The 19319-nt window shown below is 48.0% G+C and overlaps 1 protein-coding gene across 2 annotated transcripts in view; it reads right to left on the minus strand.

The window, feature by feature from the left end:
- The window catches only part of CSMD2 (CUB and Sushi multiple domains 2), a 629134-nt gene that overhangs the window by 239291 nt on the left and 370524 nt on the right, over positions 1–19319 (minus strand). For both annotated transcript variants that reach the window (XM_057744228.1, XM_057744218.1), the window contains exon 13: positions 17405–17587. In XM_057744228.1, the coding sequence (XP_057600211.1) occupies positions 17405–17587 (183 nt within the window). The remainder of the gene's footprint in view (positions 1–17404; positions 17588–19319) is intronic.

Below are 19319 nucleotides of genomic sequence, written 5' to 3' on the forward strand. Positions count from 1 at the left end.
GAATTACATGAGGCATAGAATCCTGAGAAGGTGGGGGACAAGGGGGAATCTATAGCAAAAATTTTGAAACAGTGACTGGTCATGAAAGCAATGTGGTGGGTCATGGGCTGGATGTTAAAATAAAAGAAAAATAAACAAAAACAAAAGGAAGAGAATGGGAAATATCTGAGTGCATTATAGGGATAAAGGTAAGTACTCTTTGTGAATCTCTTTCAATTATGTGTGTGTGTGTGCATGTGTGTGTGTATGCTGCACTGCATTTCTTACTGTTAGCTTAAAGGTGTTTGAAGGTTCCTGATCTAAAGCCAAAATGGGATGCATAAGCTATAGGGAGATTGATTTTTGATGGGAGAGACGAGTGAGCATCTCTGGTATAAAAGGTGGGAGGATGAGAGGAAGGGTGGGGATGGTGACGATCTGCAGGCTTGGTGTCTTTCGAATTTGGAAGCTGAGGAAGTCACCTGCCAGGTGGGAGACAAGGTCATCCTCCAGGGTAAGGTGAGAAGCGGGGCTGTTTCCAGGAAGGGGGCAGTGGGGAGTAGAGAATGCTTGGCATAGTTTCCATGGGGAAGAGAACAGACTGACTTGAGAAACACAGATGGATGCTGGGCACCGTGGCAGGCTTGATTGAGACTGGTGACCATGAATTTGTAGCAGCGCCAATTTGCCTGGTTGGGCGATTTTCTCCAGCAGTGCTCACCCAAGCAGGAGACGCCCAATCAGATTGTTCTTGCTTCATTGTGTGTCTCTGGACCAGTAAACTGAGGCAGCTCTGCTAATGAATGCTGGAACTGAGCTGGAGACAGAGGCTTTGCAAACCCAGTAATGAATTCCTTTCACCTCTTTCTGCTCAGAAGCTCAGGGTACAGTAGTTTTCATCTGAGTTATTTTAACATCTCTGGCAGTGGAGCTGGTGAGAGTTATTATTTAACTTCTTTGGGCCCGAGGAAGCTGGGCGAGGTATTCAAGATCACATGCATGAGGCTCAAACTGGTCACCTAGCCAGGCTCGTCCTTATCATAAACAAGATGAGGTTAATGCTGGGTTCTCTTTGAGGAGAATACTGAGTATGCCTTCTAGAAACTCATACACATTCCCAAAGGAGCATCAGGTATAAATGGACGACGCTGCCCATGTTTTTCCTGAGCATGGAACATGTCCTCTTCAATTCATATTTGATGTAATTTGATTGAAAAGCCATGAATTGTGTCAAATTTTTGCATTTCTTTGTTTGGTCCCATTCCCACCTCCCAGGCAGGCAAGAGCGCTGGCCCCCTGCATTAGGTGAGCAGGGCATTCAATAGAGCTGAGCCCTCCCCCAGTCCTGAGACGCTTTCCTTTTGTCTCCCGCCGTCACACCCACCCCAGGCTTTCCACTTCAGCTCTCACGGCCCCTTTGCACGACCTTGGAATGTCTCCACCTAACTGGCGTATTAACAGAGCATCTGCTGTGCGACAAACACTAATCTAGATACGGGAGGCAACCAACCAGACAGATCAGCAAGTCCTTGGCTGGCATGAAGTTTACATTCTCATAGCTGACAAAGAACATAAGACAGAATGAAGGGAAAAAGAGTGCGGGGGGAAGGGGGCTTCCTATCAATAAAGGTCAGTGATGGCCTGTCTGAGGAGGTGTCCTCTGAGATGTGGCCAGCCGTCCTAAGGGAAGATCACTCCAGGTGGAGGGAATTGCAAGTGCAAAGACCCTGAGGTGGGAGCAAGCTTGGTGCACGTGAGGGACAGAAAGGAGGCCAAGAGAGCAGGAGCAAGGTGAACCATGGAGCTAGGAACACAAGATGAGCTGGAGAGGACGGCAAAGGTCTTTTAGACCCAGGAAAAGGAGTCTGGATTTTATCAGAACAAATGAAACTAAATATGACCAAAATTGAACTTGTAGTCTTCTTTCCCAAAGCTGGTTCTCCTAGAATCTTGCATCTGAAACGTTCCCTGGCATCACAGAAGATTCAGCTCCACCATCACCCAGTTATGGGCTTTCCCTTGGCCCCTTCTCACTCCCCATCACTCTTCCTTATGCCCTTGCTTCCTAAATGATACTGGTAGCCCAGACCTTCCTGCATATTTCGACTTGGTATGTGACTGTCTGATGCACATCTCTACTGGCAATCCCACCGGCACCCCAAATGCATGTCCAAAATTGATCTCTTTATCTATTTTCCTAAGCTGCCTTCATTCCTTATCTCCATGAATGACAATATCCAGTTGCCTAAGCAAAATATATCAAGTCCTTTTCCCTTGCTCCCAAATCCGGTCTGTAACTAACTTCCACTGACTCTATCTCTTCAATATCTCTTGTACTTGTCACATCCTCATCCCACCCTATTAGGTAAAGGCCCTCTTCCTACTGCAAGAGCGTACATGGTTTTCTGCCTTTAAATCTCATTCCTTTTGAATCCATCCTACATATTGGCTCCGGAATGAATTTTGTAAATCACAGATTCTCATGATATTTCATCTCTGCCTGGAACTCTTTAAATAAAGACCCCTTGCTGCACAGAGGATAAAGCCTAAACTTCTCAAAAGGGCACAAAAAAGACCCTCAAAGACCAAAGGCCCTTGCCAAGCTCTTTTATCTTTATTTTTCCGCCCCCTACTGCCTGTGACATTCCAGCCATATTAGATTACTGGGACTCTACAAATGGGCAAGGCTAATGCCAGGTCTTGCTCTGGCTATTTTCTCTTTCTAGAATGTCCTCTCCTCCTGTCCATCTGGAAAACTCTGTTAAGTGGTCCCCCCACCACTCCATTTATCCTTCCTGGCTGTAGCCATAGTCTGTCCACCAGGTTCATCCCGCTCAGTGTCTGCTGAGGTCAGAATGTCGGTGTCCCTCTAAATTCATATGTTGAAATCCTAATGCCCAAAGGTGATGGCATTAGTAGGTGGGGCCTTTGGGAGCTACTTAAATGAGGGTGCCGTCATGAATGGGATCAGTGCTTTATAAAGAGGCCCCAGAGAGATCCCTGGTCCCCTTCTGTCATGTAAGGATACAAGGAGAAGACTGAGACCTGAAGAGGACCCTTACCAACCAGGCTGGCACCCTGATCTCAGACTTGCAGCCTCCAGAACTGTGAGCAATGAATTTTTGTGGTTTATAAGCTACCTAGGCTGTGGCATTTTGTTACAGCAGCCTGAATGGACCAAGGCAGTACCTAAGCCACCCTTGGCTATAACCCCACCAGCCTGAGAGCTGTAGAATGAAGTCCTGCATTAGTTGGCTCGGGGTGGCCAAGTGTCTCCAAAGCCGTGTCTCTTTTATCCCTAGCATGTTGGCTTTGTCCACCTAATTACACCAACTCTAATATGATCAGCAATAACTATAACAAAAATAGGAAACCAGTACTTATTAAACGTTTGCTATCTGATTGGCCCTGTAGATCCAAGAGTGAACAAAACACATACTGTTTTGCCCTCAGGAAATTTAAATCTAGTGAGGGTACCAGACAATTGCCAAATAACATAAGCATAGCTTGTTGTGCTAGAGTGCATTATTTGTTCACAATCATTCCTTCCCTCCCTGCCCTTGCCTTGCTTCCTTTTAGACAGAGCCCTCTGGACCACCCCACTGACTTTGGGCTTGGCCTGGTGACTTGCTTTACCCCATGGAAGGTGAGTGGACATGGACATCCAAGCAGGCACATCCAGAATAAGGGGCTATGCAGAGCCCACCTGTACCCTGCAGAGCAGCAACTGACCTACAGCCATCATGGGATGCAAGTAAGAAATAAATATTTGTGGTTGCAATTCACTGAGATTTTTGCACTGTTGATACCCCAGCAAAAGTTGGCTAATAGGGATATGGAGAAATCAGCAAGTGAATGATAGGGCAGTTAGAGAAGGCCTCACTGGCGAGGTGGCACCTTTAGGGGTGGTGAGAAGGATCCAGCCTCCTGAGGAACATGACAACATGGTGAACCTCAAGTCAAAGGCACTGAAGTAGGATAAAGTTTACTGTATCTGAAGGTCTAAAAGGAGGCCAGTGTGTCTGGGAAGAGTAAGAGAGGGGAGAAGGGCATGGGATCAGGGGAGAAAGAGGAAGGGGTCCATTACAGCACCTCTTAGATCTTTGGCTCAGAGAGCAGCCTCCAAAGTGCTCAGCCGAGGCTCAATGCCTTTCTCGTCTGCTGGGTCATGGTTGGGGAGGCCGCATAACATAATGCCCAAATTGGGACACGTTTGAGAATGAAAGATGGTACTGCTAATAATGACCTTAGGACAAAAGATATAAACTGGGATGGTCCCAAGCAAATACGGATGCATGGTCACCCCACATGTGGTCTCTTTATTTCCCTTCTGCAAAAGTATCCTTTATCCGGAGAAAGTAGCTTCTGCCTTGAGCTCCTCATTCACAATCCAATCCCATTCCGGAATGGAATCTTAAATCAAACCTCACCGGGAGGGGACTGACAATTGCTAAATTCTTGTCTCCTGTGATGGCACCCTGATCTCTGTGCCCCCTCAGAGGCTGGCTAGGTTCTTGGTATAAAGTGACTGCTTATCAGCACAAGGCCAACTTCTAGGACCTACTTGCTGCCTGGAATTACCCTGCAGTCGCGACTGACTTCTGCCACACCTGTGCAATAAGGCCCACCCAAACTACCCCTGGCACTTGCCCCAGGCTTTAGACCCTCTTCAGACCTGCTCAGAGGTCCTCGTACCCCTTAGCTGCTGGCTGAGGGTCTCCTGTCACCAACTCGCAGGACAGCTCTGGTCCCTTACAGAACAAAGCCTGAGGGAAGTCCCTGCTCTGCACTCCTCGGAAGGAGTTGAGTCCACATGCCTGGGGCTCAGCATTTACCTTGAAAACAGACTATGAATTCTTTGGAAAATATATGTAGCCAAACCAAGCCACCACCCCAAAGCTGGAGCAAATATGAATCCTGGAAAATTTGAGTTTGCCTGTTGTTTTGGGAGGGGGGAGCTTTCGGTACCTCACTTTTTAATTCCACATGCAGAAAAATTAGACTAACAACTTCCAAATCACACCTTTGTTGTGACGACTCATTGTGACGAAACTTCTGAAGGCATGGGGTGCAGCCCCGTGACTCGGCACACGGGCACTATACAATCAATCTTTGTTGAATTTGAAACGAGAGGCATGTCTCAGTGCTGTTGCCAGAGGCCATGTCTCCACACAGGCCTCTGCTCAGTGTGTCTCTGAGTCTCCATCAGCCTGTGGAGGCAGAAAACATGGGGTGTCCCCACCCCTCCCCAGCACAGCCCATTCCTCAACCAAGCAAGACTCTAGACTGAAAGGTTTGCACCCTGGTCCTCAGAACCTCTTCTCAGTGGATCATGGGTAACTCCAAACCCAGAGGATTCTGACAAAACCCCTCCTTTGTGGGAATGAATGCTTGGCTGCTAAGACTCCGTGTGCCACCTTCCTGGGAAGACTGACTTAGGAAGGAGATGTATTCTGTCAGCTGCACGGAGGTGCCTGGATCTGAACAGCTTGACACTTGAGTGTTGGCTACCCTGTGAGACTTGAGTTCTGTCTGGGATTCTGAGGAGCTGTGCCCTGTGGGGTGAGTAATGGGTGCCCTGATGACCTGTCTTTCCATGTGCCAAGCAAAGGCTTCTCCAAAGCACTTCTCACTGCTGTGAGGTCCCACAGCTGCCTGGACCCAGACCCCAGGATCCCTGAGTGATACTCGTGGGACTCTCCTCGCCACAGGGCAGACCTCAGTGGGCCTCTGTGCCCTCTGTTGGGGTTTGCTTCAACTATTCTTAATTAACCTCATCGGCCAGACACAGGTATTAGCTGGCGAGAAAAGTATGTGGGCATGATGTAGCCCAAGAACCCAAGCCTTATTAGTGCAGGGGAATTCAAGAAAGGTTGTAGACTACATTCCCAACAGCTCAGAAGGTGCTTCTGGGACCCCTCGGAGAGCCCCACCATCCTGTCTGAGGCTGTCCCCACAGAGCATCTTCACTCAGGAATTCTAGAGCTATCCATGGTCCTGACCACCCTAAACCCACCACCAGCCACTGCAAGCAGACCACCAGCTACGGCAGACTGGAAAAGAACACTTAGTGGCGTTCCCATAGATCATAAGGGAGTATGTTTGACTTTCCCTCCAGGGGAATCCACGATGATCTAAGGGAATTTATAGTTAGCCTGAGAGAATCACCTTCAAGACCATGGTGGGGGTGGGGGGTGGGGGGGTGCAGAGCTTGACCTGACTCCCTGAGCAAGATGGGAGTTAACCAGGTAGCTGAGGGGAGCAGTCCTGTACTCAGCCCATCTCCTGAGACCCCCAGATTGCCTTTGTACATAGGACTGGGGGAAGGGCCTTTGTTCCCCCAAGGCTCTCCTTGAAAGCCAATCCCTAGAAAAGGTGAGCAGTGACTTCCACAGGAACCACAGAGCCCAAGGATACCCACAACACCCAGCACTGATGGGGATGTATTTCTGGCCAAGTGAGATGATAAGTTCATCTAGAGGCTCACAGGACGGGGGAAGGAACTGGGAGAGCTTCGAGCCCCAGCGCCTGAGCCAGCAGCTGTGAAAACAGACCCTGATTAGAGAGGCTCTGTGTATCCACCATAGCTCTCTAAGCAGATATCACAGAGCACCGTGGAGAAGACGCAGTCTGTGCTGCTGCATGGGGAATGCACTTGGCATACACATGACTTTGAAAATTTTATAAAGGGAAAGGAACCTGTTTGCTTTGATCCCACGGCTGAAAGCTGAAGTGAGAATGAGAGATATGCCCACTCCCCACCAGCCCTCAAATAGAGGTCACAGTCCAGGATAAGACTCCTGAAGCCTGGTCAGTTTTACCAGCCCCCAGTCCACCCAGGTGGCTGTGGCCCCCAGATGCCTTGGACCAGGACTCTTAGCTGTAGGAACTGGGTCTTGGACCAGTTTTGGACTGGGCCTTGTTCTAAGCTGTTTTTGTGGTTTGGTTCTGGATAGATTCCTGGGTTGGACTGGGCTGAAATTTTGCCCATGATCCTCCAAGAAATCTTCTGAGAATCTTCCAGCTGGAATACATTTCTCTTCCTTACATACTGGTAGCACTCTGTGGCCACATCTATAAACTGCAGTAATTCAAAGTTTGCTTTATAATAAAAGTATGTGCTCATCACACTCACTAGACCATGAGTTCTTGGAGGACAAGAATCACGTAAGAATTATGCCCAGCCCCTTCCCAGGGCCGAGCAGTGCTATGTCGGGCGTGTAGCAGCCCCTCCCCTCCACATTTTGCTGCATTCAGAGACATGAAAGGCAGGTAACTGCAACATCGAGTTGTAATGTCAAAGTACTGAACTTTGCATCCCACTCTTCACCAGGATATCAACATGGAGGTCAACATTCTTTGGACCCCGGAAGGCCACCACCATCATAATGACCTGAGTTATGGCAGCCTCAGCCTGGCCAGCCTCTTAGCAACAACATATGACCACAACATACAACCATATACATCCTAGCCCCATGCCTCAAGAGGCTGTCATCTTGTCAGGGGACCAAGCCCCTCAGGAATGACCCCAAACACCCCTGTAAGCAACCGGCACACAGTAGGTATTCCTTATTAGTGGGGTTCACTAGTCTGATCTAGACCACCTAGGAACATTTTAGGACAATAATTCCTGGGCCCCATCCCAGACCTGCTGAACTAGGATTTCTGGGAATGAGACCACTATTCTGTATTTTAAAAAGCCTATGAGTGATTCTAATGGTTAGCTGGGTTTGGGTCCATTTTATATTGGGCAGGGCCATCAAAGATACCTCTTTCCCCCTGAAAGTATCAGTTTAAAAGTAAAGGGGTCATTTGTAGAGATGTGGATGGACCTAGAGTCTGTCATGCCGAGTGAAGTAAGTCAGAAAGAGAAAAACAAACATTGTATGTTAATGCATATATGTGGAATCTAGAAAAATGGTACAGATGAATCTATTTGCAGGGCAGGAATAGAAAGGCAGACATAGAGAATGGATGTGTGGACATGGGGTGAGGGGGAAGGGGAGGATGCGATGAATTGGGAGATTAGGTTTGACATAAATACACTACCATGTGTAAAATAGATAGCTAGTGGGAACCTGCTGTGTAGCACAGGGATCTCAGCTCGGTGCTCCGTGATAACCCAGATACGTGGGATGGGGAGGGGTGGGAGGGAGGGAATATATGTATGCGTATAGCTGATTCACTTCATTGTACAGAAGAAACTAACACAACATTGTAAAGCAATTATACTCCAATAAAAAAATTAGAAAAATAAAAATAAAGGTAACAAGTAATGTTTGTGACCCACACTGGCCTGGTAGGAAAAGCGTTGACTCTGCTTCCTTGGATGTGCTGGTAGCTGCCTTTCACATCCAGTCTTTGCCTGATGAGAACCTACCCAGGTACAACAGACACCTTTATTCCATGGACTTAGTTCTTACAGCCAGATCCTGAGTGGAGCCCAGACAAGCCTGACAGTCATGGGGAAGTCCCATCCCCTCAAACTGCTGGGGTGAGATGTGAGCATGGTTTCACAGAGTTAGCATTTGGTTCGCTTGCAAGGAGCCCAGCACACCCACAGGTCCACAGAGTTTCAGTACCCTCCCCACCTGCCACACCTGCCCCACCATGTGTGCCCCAGCTCAGGGACTGGGCTTTTGTTCTGGTTCTTGGTTTCCTCTCCAGTCCCTCCTGTGAGAAAAGCTCTTAATGAAAACTGCAGCCTCTTGCTGGGGCTGGGATACCCTGCAAGGGTAGAAACCCGGTTCCCCTGGATGAGGACCTGATTCAACCCAGAAGCCACCTTCCCCCATCAAGTATCTGCCTATTAGGGCAGGAAGAGAGATGCAGACGTAGAGAATGGACTTGAGGACACTGAGGCGGGGTGGGGGGAAGGGGAAGCTGGGACGTAGAGAGAGAGTAGCATTGACAAATACATACTACCAAATGCAAAATAGATGGCTAGTGGGAAGCTGCTACAGAGCACAGGGAGATCAGCTTGATGCTCTGTGACGACCTAAAGGGGTGGGATGGGGAAGGTGGGAGGGGGGCTTAAGAGGGAGGGTCTATGGTGATATGTGTATACATGTAGCTGATTCTCTTTGTTGTACAGCAGAAACTAGCACAATACTGTAAACCAATTATACTCCAATAAAGATAAAAGAAAAAGTATCTGCCTATTTAAGAATAAGGGTAAGAAGCGATGTATGACCCATACTGTCCTGATGGGGCAAATGTTGACTCTGCTTCCTTGGATATTCTGATGGGAAATGCTGGCAGGCCCCCTGTGAGCCATGCCTTTATCCAGGATTAGTTCTCCCAGCCTCGGCCTCCCCGGGCTCTGGGTTATTACCCTTCCCAGGCCACCCCTGTGGTCCCAGCAGGCTTCGCAGCCACAACTGTAGTGCCCATCCCCCACTGCAGGAGCAGATACAGACGCCTCCCAGCTCTTGCCATCACCAGGACTTTCTGCTCAAGGAAATGGCCCCCTTGGATTACAGCGGTCCTTCTATAGAGCAGCGAGACCACACGTCTTCAGTGTCCAGGGGCCAGGGGCCTGCATAACAGAGGAGGGGGCCCAGAACTACAGGCTGGTTTTCAATTTCCAGGAATTGACCTGAAATTGACAAATTTGGACCAAAGCAATCCCCAGGTTTCCTGCTTCTTTCCTGGGGCCATGTGTGGGTTCGTCGGACCTTTGAGGAAGCCCAGAGAAATGAGGAGAACGTTGTATCAGCAAAGGAAGCTCATGTCGCCCTCATCACAGCCCCTGACGCTGATCACAAGCAGTTCCCAAGAATATTATCCCTCGCACCAAGGCTGACGCTTTCAAACCTCAGCTGATCCTAGTTCTGGCTCTGAACATTTGAAAGCGGCAATTTCCAAGGACTCTAGCTATTGTGATCGTATTTTCTGGGACAAAGGAAAGGATGCTGGAAATTGCACTTGTCCTGGAAAATCTGGGATTATATATTTACAGGGAATGCCAGGATTCAGTCAAAGAGAGGAGGGAAAACGGGACATGCTTCATGCCTGCACAGGGCATTGCGGTCAAGGAGGGAGGGAGTGAGAAAGCACCTGCCTGTTTGAAAATACAGCTAGCGAGCGACGTATGTGACCTCTATGAAGAAAACCACAAAGCTGTTATATTTAGAAAAATGAAAGTAGATGAACAAAGACAGTGACACACTATGTATCTGGATGGGAAGGCTGTGTAGTATAAAAATGCCTATTTTCCTCAAGTTAATTTACAGTTTAATAGGAGCACACATACAAAATCCCAATAGGATTTTTTTTTACTATGACAAAATGATTCTAAAATTAATCTTGAACAGCAAACAGATGAGAATAACGATGAACATTCTGAAAGAGAAAATAATTAAGGGAGGAAGGAGTAGTTTCCAGCTCTGCCAGATATTAGAACATATTATAAAACAGCAATTAAAATTATTCAGTACTGGTGCTAAGACAGAAATGAGCAGCAGAACAAAGTGGTGCGTTAAGAAACAGACTTAACTACATTTGAGGATTCGGAATGTGATAGAACAATTCATTTCCTTCAAATCAAAAGGGAAATGAATGACTTAATAAATTGTGTTGGAAAACTGTGTAATAGTTTGGACAATATCATACATTCATCTAAATAAACTCCAGATGGACTAACAAATTATATTTAAAAAAATAAAATTACTGACAAATAACCAAAAATAGAACAAACTGTTTCTTAGATCTGTGGCAGAATGACAGCTTTGTCAGCTTTGAAAAGAAATCACAAATATCAAGATATTTGTCTATATAAAAACGTAAAACAACTGTACAATGCAAAATAGCAAGACAAAAAGAAAAAAGAAAGCTAGAGATTGGGAAAATATGTATATCAAATAGAAAGAGCCTTCCAGTTGGAAAGGAAAATACCAACACGACACTTTTGTAGCCACATGTCAGGACAGACAGTTGTTACACAGGGGTTACAGATAGCAAATGCCCCCTGTCCCTGCTGGGCAGAGCTGGACCCAGGCCGGCTAGAGAAAGGCCAGGACTGGAGTCTCTGTCAGCGGTCCTGTAATGGAAATCCTGACACCACTTTCATATCTCTTGCTCCAACAGGGACATGCTTCCAGCCATGGGTATGAAGCAGTCTCTCCAGACCTTGTTCCCGTGGACCCCGCCTCCTTGCTTTCACTCACCCACATTGGCAGCAGCCAACCCCTTTAGGAGCCACTGCAAACCAAGTACACAGACTATGCATGTGTGTGTGCACATGTGTGTGTACCTGTGTGTATGTGGTGTCAATGTATCCAACGAACAGTCCCCTTTTGCAGAGGCCCAGACCCCCTGGCTTTTCTCAGAACCCAGTACTGCCACAAGGGTAGGTCCCTTCCAGAAGTGCCTTAACTCCATCCTCGCATCTTTGAGGCCCCACTATTCTAACAGCAGTGATGTACACCTATGCTCTATGAGCAGAGGGGCTGACGCTCCCCTGTTCCACACCCTCTACAATGCCTCCCCCATCGCTGTCACTCAGTGAATATATGTTAAATAAAGGAATGAATCTTCATGGGGCAGGTTCTAAATGCATCTGATTCACCAATGCTTTCTAGTTGAAAAACTAAATTTTGAACCACAAGAGCCCACTTTAATTTACATAATTATGTCTGTCTTCAGTTAGAGCGAGCTCATTGAGGTCAAGGGCTGTGCCCAATTTGTCTCTAGATTCGCAGCACTTATAACATTTGGCACTTTGCGGAAGTTGACAAGGGTGTGCTGGAGGGATGCATTCAACTTATACCTATTAAATCAGCAATTTTGAAAAGGCCACACAAATACTTGAGGCTTGGCAGTGCTGGTAAAGGTTACAAGAGATATATGGAACCCATATGAAGAAAACCACAAAGTTGTTCTATTCAGAAAAGTGAAAGTAGACGACCATAAGAGAAATCTCTGCCGTGTTTCTGGATGGGAAGGACAAGTATTATATAAATCTTACTTTTCACCTTAAAGCTTCTGTTATTGGCATTATGACCTGCACAACATTTTTGGGGAGCGATATAAGGGTGTACATCAAGAGGTATTTTTAGATGTTCCTACTCTGGCCCAACAACCTCTTTCCTGGAAATTTATCTTAAGGAAACAATTCAAAAAAAATAAATAAATAAATAAGGCCATACCCTTGAGGATGTTCATTACAGTCTCGTATAAAAATAACTGAACGTAATTGGTAGACTAAGTCATGGTCCTCTCACTAGGCAGAATATTCCACAGGTATGAAGAATGATAACCACAAAAGACATGTAGTAACATGGTAAGATACGCAATGCAATGTGAACTTTAAGAGACAGAATGAGAGGTGGTATGTTCCCTTTGATTAAAACCATGTGAAATATGTATGTACATGGGTAAGAATCAAAAAGAAATGGCCAAATTTGAAAATGGCTTTGATTAAAGGGGGTAAAATTTAGAGTATCTTATTTATTTAAACTTTTAAAATACTGGACACACCAAAGGGCTGTGTTGCGTAGTGGCCCCTAAGGCCCAGATAGTTCCTGAAAGAGTTACAGCACATTATATAGGACACGGCGCTAAGAGATCTCCCCTTCAAGCTGAGTAGAGTCATCCCCAGAAGCCCTCCAGTTCAGAATTTTACCAGGAAAACCCTCTTATGCAGCTGACTTTGTACATAGTAGGTGCTCAATAAATCAAGATGGATGGATACATGGATGGGTGGAAGGAATGAGAAAAAGTAAAGATGAGGAAATGCCTTTGACACCAATATATTGCATATTGGTGTGCAAATACTGGTGGAGTCCCAACAAGGGTCATGGATCTAGCCTTCATGAATTTGTTTCACTCTTGTCAATTTCTGTTACCTCATGGGAGTAACTCAGACTACAGTTTGTTTCTGCAGTCTGGACTAACGTTGTTGCCCTAAGCCTTCCTTGTCCTTCCTGCTGTAGATGACCTCTTGGATTCTGGAAATCTGGTGCAATAGAATGAGTACAGGATTTGGAGTAGGAGCCTGATCTGTCGATGGACAGTTCAAATTCCAGCCCGTCATTCAATGGTTTTATAACCTCTGAGCCTAGCTACGTTGTCTCCTTGAGCTTTGTTTTCATCTGTAAAATGAGAGAATATTCCATAACACTGTAGGGAAAAGTCCTATCTTCCCAATGACATAAAACATGCAATAAATACTGGCATCTTCCCTTACCCCATGCTTCCTCGCTGTCTCAATTCTATAGATTTTCATCATGTCCTCACTTAAAATGCAAATATACAGATTTCATTGTGTTTAGGATTTGACAAGACTAGGTTATCCTAGACTGGTGGTTCTCCATCCTGGGTGGCTTTTTCCCCCAGAGGATGTATGGCAATGTCTGGAGACATTTTTGGTTGTCACGACTGGTAGTGGGAGGTGGGGGTGTGTGTGCTACTGGCTTCTAGTGGGTAGAGGACAGGGATGCTGCTGCAACATCCTACAGTGCACAAGACCGCCCTCCACTAAAAGAACCATCTGCATCCACATGTCAGTAGTGCTGAGACTCAGAATCCCAATGATCCTGGGACTCAATTCATCCCTCCGTCCAGAAATCTGTGTACGTGTGTGTGTGTGTCCAGAGCATGAGGGGTGCTTACGGGGAGCAGCTCAGGGGGGAAGGGACAGGAGGGTGCTAGGAGAGGACCATTTCCCATAGCATCCCTATGTGGAGCACCCTCTTTTACCTCCCAGCCCGTGTCATCTGTGACACTTTCTTTGAGCCCCCAGGACCCACTTCTCCTTCCCTTGGTTTCTCAAAGTCCAGCTGCTGGTTTATAACACACTGTATACATCCCAGTGTATTCCCATTTCACACCTATGCCACGTACATTAGGAACGAAGCAATTAGGATTCACACCTTCTGGAGGTGGTTTACAAAATGGCGAAGGGAAGCTGGCATTTGTGCAGCCTTGGCGTTTCTCTGGTGAAAGCTGTTTTGAAACTTCTTCGGCAAGTGGCTGCTAATGGACTGATAATTGGTTTCCTGGCTTCCTTATGAAGTGTGAAGTGTTCTGCTAGCCTGTCAACAAAGCATCAAGTGTTGTGCAAACCACCATCAGAGTTACTTGTATCTTCCTTCCCCTGTATCTCTTGTTGTGGAGGAATAAGTGGACAGGGTTGTACGGGAGAGGCTCTGGATGCTTCCGTGAGGAAGATGAGGAGTATTATAACCCGCAGGGAGCTTTCTCACCAGGACCTCAGGTTGAGCACGTTTCCCAGGCAGAGCCCGAAGAGCTCTGATTCCAATGCCTGGCGCTTGGCACAGAGCAGACAGGCAGTAAATACTGTTGAATGGATGAAAAGTGGCACTGCTGCCACCTGGTTTGGAGCAGCGATCCCTGGAGATGTGAATTAGCTGGGGGGAGGGGCGGGGAAGAGAGAGTAAGAGGAAAGAAGCTGGTTCCATCTTTTCTTTCAAAATGCTTCTCACCGTGAGAAACATCATCTTCTTGAAAACCAAGATGAAAAAAAGACCGACCATCTATTGAGCATCTACTACTGTGAGGGCAGCTCGAAAGCCAATGGAATGATTCTGAAGTCCCTGCTTGCTACAGAAAATGTTTTGGAACATGAAGGCAAGAGTGTACTTGTGTAGTCTCAGCAGGGCAATTCCCGAGTAAGGAACTGTTTTGAAGAAAACGTTTCGAGAGGAGAACAATGCACTGCTGTGCACGTCTTTGGACAATTGTTCAAAGAAATTTGAGCCATCAAAAATCCCCCCAGTCCTCTTCTAAACCCTCAGAAGGAAAAAACAGCACTGTTTGCTAAACACTGTTTTAATATTTATCATGACTAATGCGTGCTAAAATTCAGGGCACTGAAGCTGATGTTTGTTAGAGGTACTTTTCTGTGCACATTTATGACCATATTATAAAACACAGAGACTGACTGTACTATTTTCTATTTTTATAAATGCTTACAGATGTTGTCCCTTTTCTATGGATCACACACTATCATATATTTGATCTGGGGTCAGGGGCAGAACGCCACATTTTAACTGTATCCCTCAAAGTAGGAGCTGCTCTGTAAATGACCCACTTTAGAAAGTGGTTTCCAAGTATTCATGATGGAAAATGTTAGGACTATGTCACAGTTATCTTTTTCTGTAAATACGACCATAGAGGCTTAGCATTTGGGGAGTGCCACCCCATAGGGCAGATTAGTAAACCGGACTCCAGAGAGAAGCTGCCCTGGCCAGAGTCACAAAGCTGAGCCGGGACTACGACACAGGTCTCCAAAGCTCTCTCAGCGCACTCAGATTTTCTTAGTACCATCTTTCACCACCAGTGAGACAGGGAACTCCCTGAGGGCAAAGCCTGGGACCTAGAGGCTGGGTGCTCAGTAGAGAGCTGACAGATGGCACTCACGCGTGACCTTGCTCATGGTGCAAAGGCCCGGGGCATGCTGGCTCTCTCTGGCCTCCTCCACTGAAGCCAGCACCCCGAGTCTCAAGCTGTGTCTGTTACACCCAAACGACCAGAAAAACCTGAGTGATGGGAGTACCTTGGGGATACCATCCCCCATCTCCCAGAGTCATCCAGAAGAAGAAATGCCATCCTGTGCCCCCAGAGTGCCTGCTTCACAGTTCTCATCCATAAGCCTCGGGCTCCTCTTCCTCACTGTAAATCACAGAGAGCACTGCCCGTATCTTCCAGGACTGCTCTGCCCTCATCTCTCCTCAGCAGATTGTAAGCAGTGCCCGGCATCCTGTTCGCTTCCCTCCTGAAAACGAAGGGCCTGCTGAACAGCACTTACTGAAGGTTCTAGAAAGATTTTGTGAAACTACTTCTAAGAGCCAAAGAGTCATGGAAATGCCTGGAGGGCTTGGGTGACAGCGCGCCCCCCCCCCCCCCCGCCCCCCGATAGCATTCTGCTACCTGCATCTCTCAGCTTGTGGGGCAGGGAACTTTATCCTGGTTCCAAGTGGCTGGCTGGCTCTGCTAAACACGTCACTCCTGCCAGCCCTCTGCCTCAGAGGCTGACCCTTTCCAGTTCTCCCTGCCTTGTTTCAACTAGAGGGATTTCAGAGATGGAGCCCCCATGCTACCTGGGACTCCCACGGTCGGGACGGGACCTCTGGCTTCCAAGGCCCTGCCTCCGACCCACCCTGTGGAGCTCCCCTCTCCCACCCCCTTTGCCCTGGGCTCCTCTCTAGACTGCCTGCCCCTTTGTTCCTGCCTGCCCAGAACTGCTCCCTGCTAACCACCCCCTGCCCCTCCTGGTCCCCTTGGCTCCCAGGGTGCACATTGTTAGGCACTATATTCTAACCACATTGGGCCAGAGATGGGTAGCCGATTTTATGCAATTTAATTTTTTTCAATAAGAGTGATTTGCCTAATGTGTATCTAAGAGCAATTTGATCTTTAAATCTCTGCAAGAACTTTTACACAAACTCACAAGTCATCAAAAATGCTTTGTCAACTACATAAAGTGATTTTTTTGTGTGAAAAGTAGAGTCACCGCAGTATGACCCAACTCACCAACTCACATGCCAAACTCTCAGTCATCACAAACAGTCCCTTATAGTCTGCCAGGTTACTCCTCTTCCCAGCCCCGAGGGGCCACCACTCTCTACGAGGTAGCACTCCCAGGCCCTGAGAAGCCCACTGAGATGGGAGAAGAAATCAGAGGGTCAGGCTGTGTGCCCTTCCCTGAGGGAAGCAGATTGGAAGAGATGGAGGGGGCGATGGCGAGGGCTAGGAGAAAAGGTGACAGCCCAGAGAAGGAGAACCTTTGATTTCTCAACCAAGACACAGCCTGCTCCTCTGCACACAGCCCCCTCACACTTGCCAGTTTCCCTGGGAGCCAGGACTCAAGGTATTATTTACGCCGGAAAGTAAGGTCAGACCATCCCAGAGGAAGGAAGAAAGGATTCCTTGTTATTTCCGGAGAACAGAGCACTCGACTCCAACCCTTTCTCCAAAAGATCAACAATTCAAAGACAGTTTGATCCCCATCCCTCCCTAAACCCAACGCGAGGAAGCAGTTTGATGAAACTTCGTATATATCCCGTGGAGGCCATGGTGTCCCGCGATACCCCGAGGCTGGCACAGAGTCTCCAGTCTGACAAATTCGACTGCATGATGTCACCGACAGCAAGAAGGGTGAGGGGGAAACGTCTGGGTCTGAGCCTCTACCTTGCTCTCAAGGGTCACCAGGGAGAGTAAGACGGTGTTGAAGAAGGTCCCCAAATGTCAAGAGCAATCATTCTCAGTGCTACAATCCATGTCACTGACGGAAATGAGGACTCAACCAGCAACATTTCGAGAAGGAGAAGAAACCAACCAGAGTAAAGCTGTAGTTACGACCTGCAAGGTTCCCAAGGACGGGGCCCCCTGGATGAGCTAGGAAATGGTCCCCCAGCCTCTCAGGGGAGACCCTGAGGTAGCCCCCTCCCTGCTCACTTACACACACAGCCTGGCTTCTTAGCCGACCACTGGTTATTCTTTTGGCACGTGATTGCCTTCTGCCCCACCAGCTCAAAGGCAGGCTGGCACTCAAACTGGAGTGTATCACCATGGCGAAACCGGGAGCCTTCCCTCCGGCCGTAGGCAGGTACGCCAGGGTCTCCACAACTGCCTTGCTCGATCTCTGCAAGACAGGAAAAGAGAAAACAGAGACACCGGGTGACTCCACGCCTCTCGGAGCTGGAGGACTATGCTGCACCTCTGCCACGGAGCTGGGCTCAGAGGGACCCAGGTAAGCTTTGGATGAGAACCCCTGCCAGGTCCTGTTTAAAACAGCGTAGACATACATACACTATCAAGTGTAAAATAGATGGCTTGTGGGAAGCAGCTGCACAACACAGGGAGATCAGCTAGATGCCTGGTGATAACTTAGAGGGGTGGTAAGGGAGGAGAGGAGGGACGCTTGAGAGGGAGGGGATATGGGGATATATGTGTAAATACAGGTGATTCACTTTATTGTACGGCAGAAACTGCACAACATTTAAAACAATTATACCCCAACAAAGATCTGAGAAAAAACAACAAACAAACAAACACAAAAAGCCAGCGTCCTGGGAGGAAGGGACCCTCCTGCTCTCGGACGCCTCAGACTCCGTGTCCACACAGAGGGTTCCAGGCACTTGGGTATTTTCATTCATGGAAGGTGGGTCTACATTCTTCGTGAGACACCTGTCCTAGGAATTCACAGGCGCAGAGTTTGGAGACATCTTTACTGACTTGACTCTGCATTCAGATTACTCATGTCTCGTGATAGATTTTAAGCTCAGTCCCTTCCCGAGTGGCCAAGGCAAGCAGAAGATGAGAGGGTGGCCGACACTTTGCTGCCTGCCTTTCCCCCAACCAGAGATTAAGTGAGAATCAACATTCACTGCCTTCTGATATGGAAGCATTTTTACGAACGTGAATTTTTAATTCAATTCAAGACGGGAGAAGGTAAAATGAAACCCATGACTCATTAAGTATGCTTTTTCAAGTTCATTTGATTCAACAGTAGTGAGTCAGCCAGGGGGTGGGTTCCCTGAGACAGCTCTGGGGGTCTGCCTCGGGGAGCACGGTGGGCTGGTTGCCGCACAGGAGTCAGTCAGGACCCGGACGCTCCAGGAAAGAAGTCTGTCCTGGCCAAGTCCCTGGAGTTTCCTCTGGAGTCGCCCCCAGTTACACCAGCCCCATGCACTGTGAGAGATGAAGGGCATCGGGAAGCGGGGAGGTGGCAGGAGAGAGGGAGGGGAGGAGGAGGAGCTCTGTTCCAGGGAGGGAGGCGCCCTGCAGGAAGGACAGGGAGTCATGAATGAAGTGACAGATGGTGAGGTGAGGACGGCAGGAGTCCTATATTTCAGGACAGAGGGACCTGCAGTAACAGGAAGTTTTTGGACACCTTCCCAGGACTGTCAGGCCAAAGGGACCCTGCCTTTTCCGTAGGCACCGTGATGGGCTGTCAGGAGCCACCGTCCCCAAATTTGCTGTGCATGGCCCTGACGGCGGTGATTCTGCCAAAGCTTTCTTACCACAGCTGTTGGGCCCTGTGGGCTGGTCAGGCGAGCCCCAAGCACTGCTGCCTTATGTAGGTGGACTGTTGACTGTCACCTTCATGGTACCCTCCAAACCAGGGCCTCCAGCTGAGAGCTGGCAGAGCCAGGCATTCTTTGGCTAGGATTGTGTGATTGAGAGAGAGCATGTGCATGTCAGTGTGTGTGTGTGTGTATGCATGTGTGTGCTTGTGTGTGTGTATGCAAGTGTGTGTGTGAGAGAGAGAGATCTAAGTCAAACAGCGAGTCCTTGGGTTCAGGCGAAAAGGGGGTGTGTGTGACCAGGCATCAGGCCTGAGGACTCGAGTGCAGGTCAGCTACCCCACCTCC

The sequence above is a fragment of the Hippopotamus amphibius genome, chromosome 1, assembly GCF_030028045.1.
Source record: "Hippopotamus amphibius kiboko isolate mHipAmp2 chromosome 1, mHipAmp2.hap2, whole genome shotgun sequence".
In the NCBI taxonomy this organism is placed as follows: Eukaryota; Metazoa; Chordata; class Mammalia; order Artiodactyla; family Hippopotamidae; genus Hippopotamus; species Hippopotamus amphibius.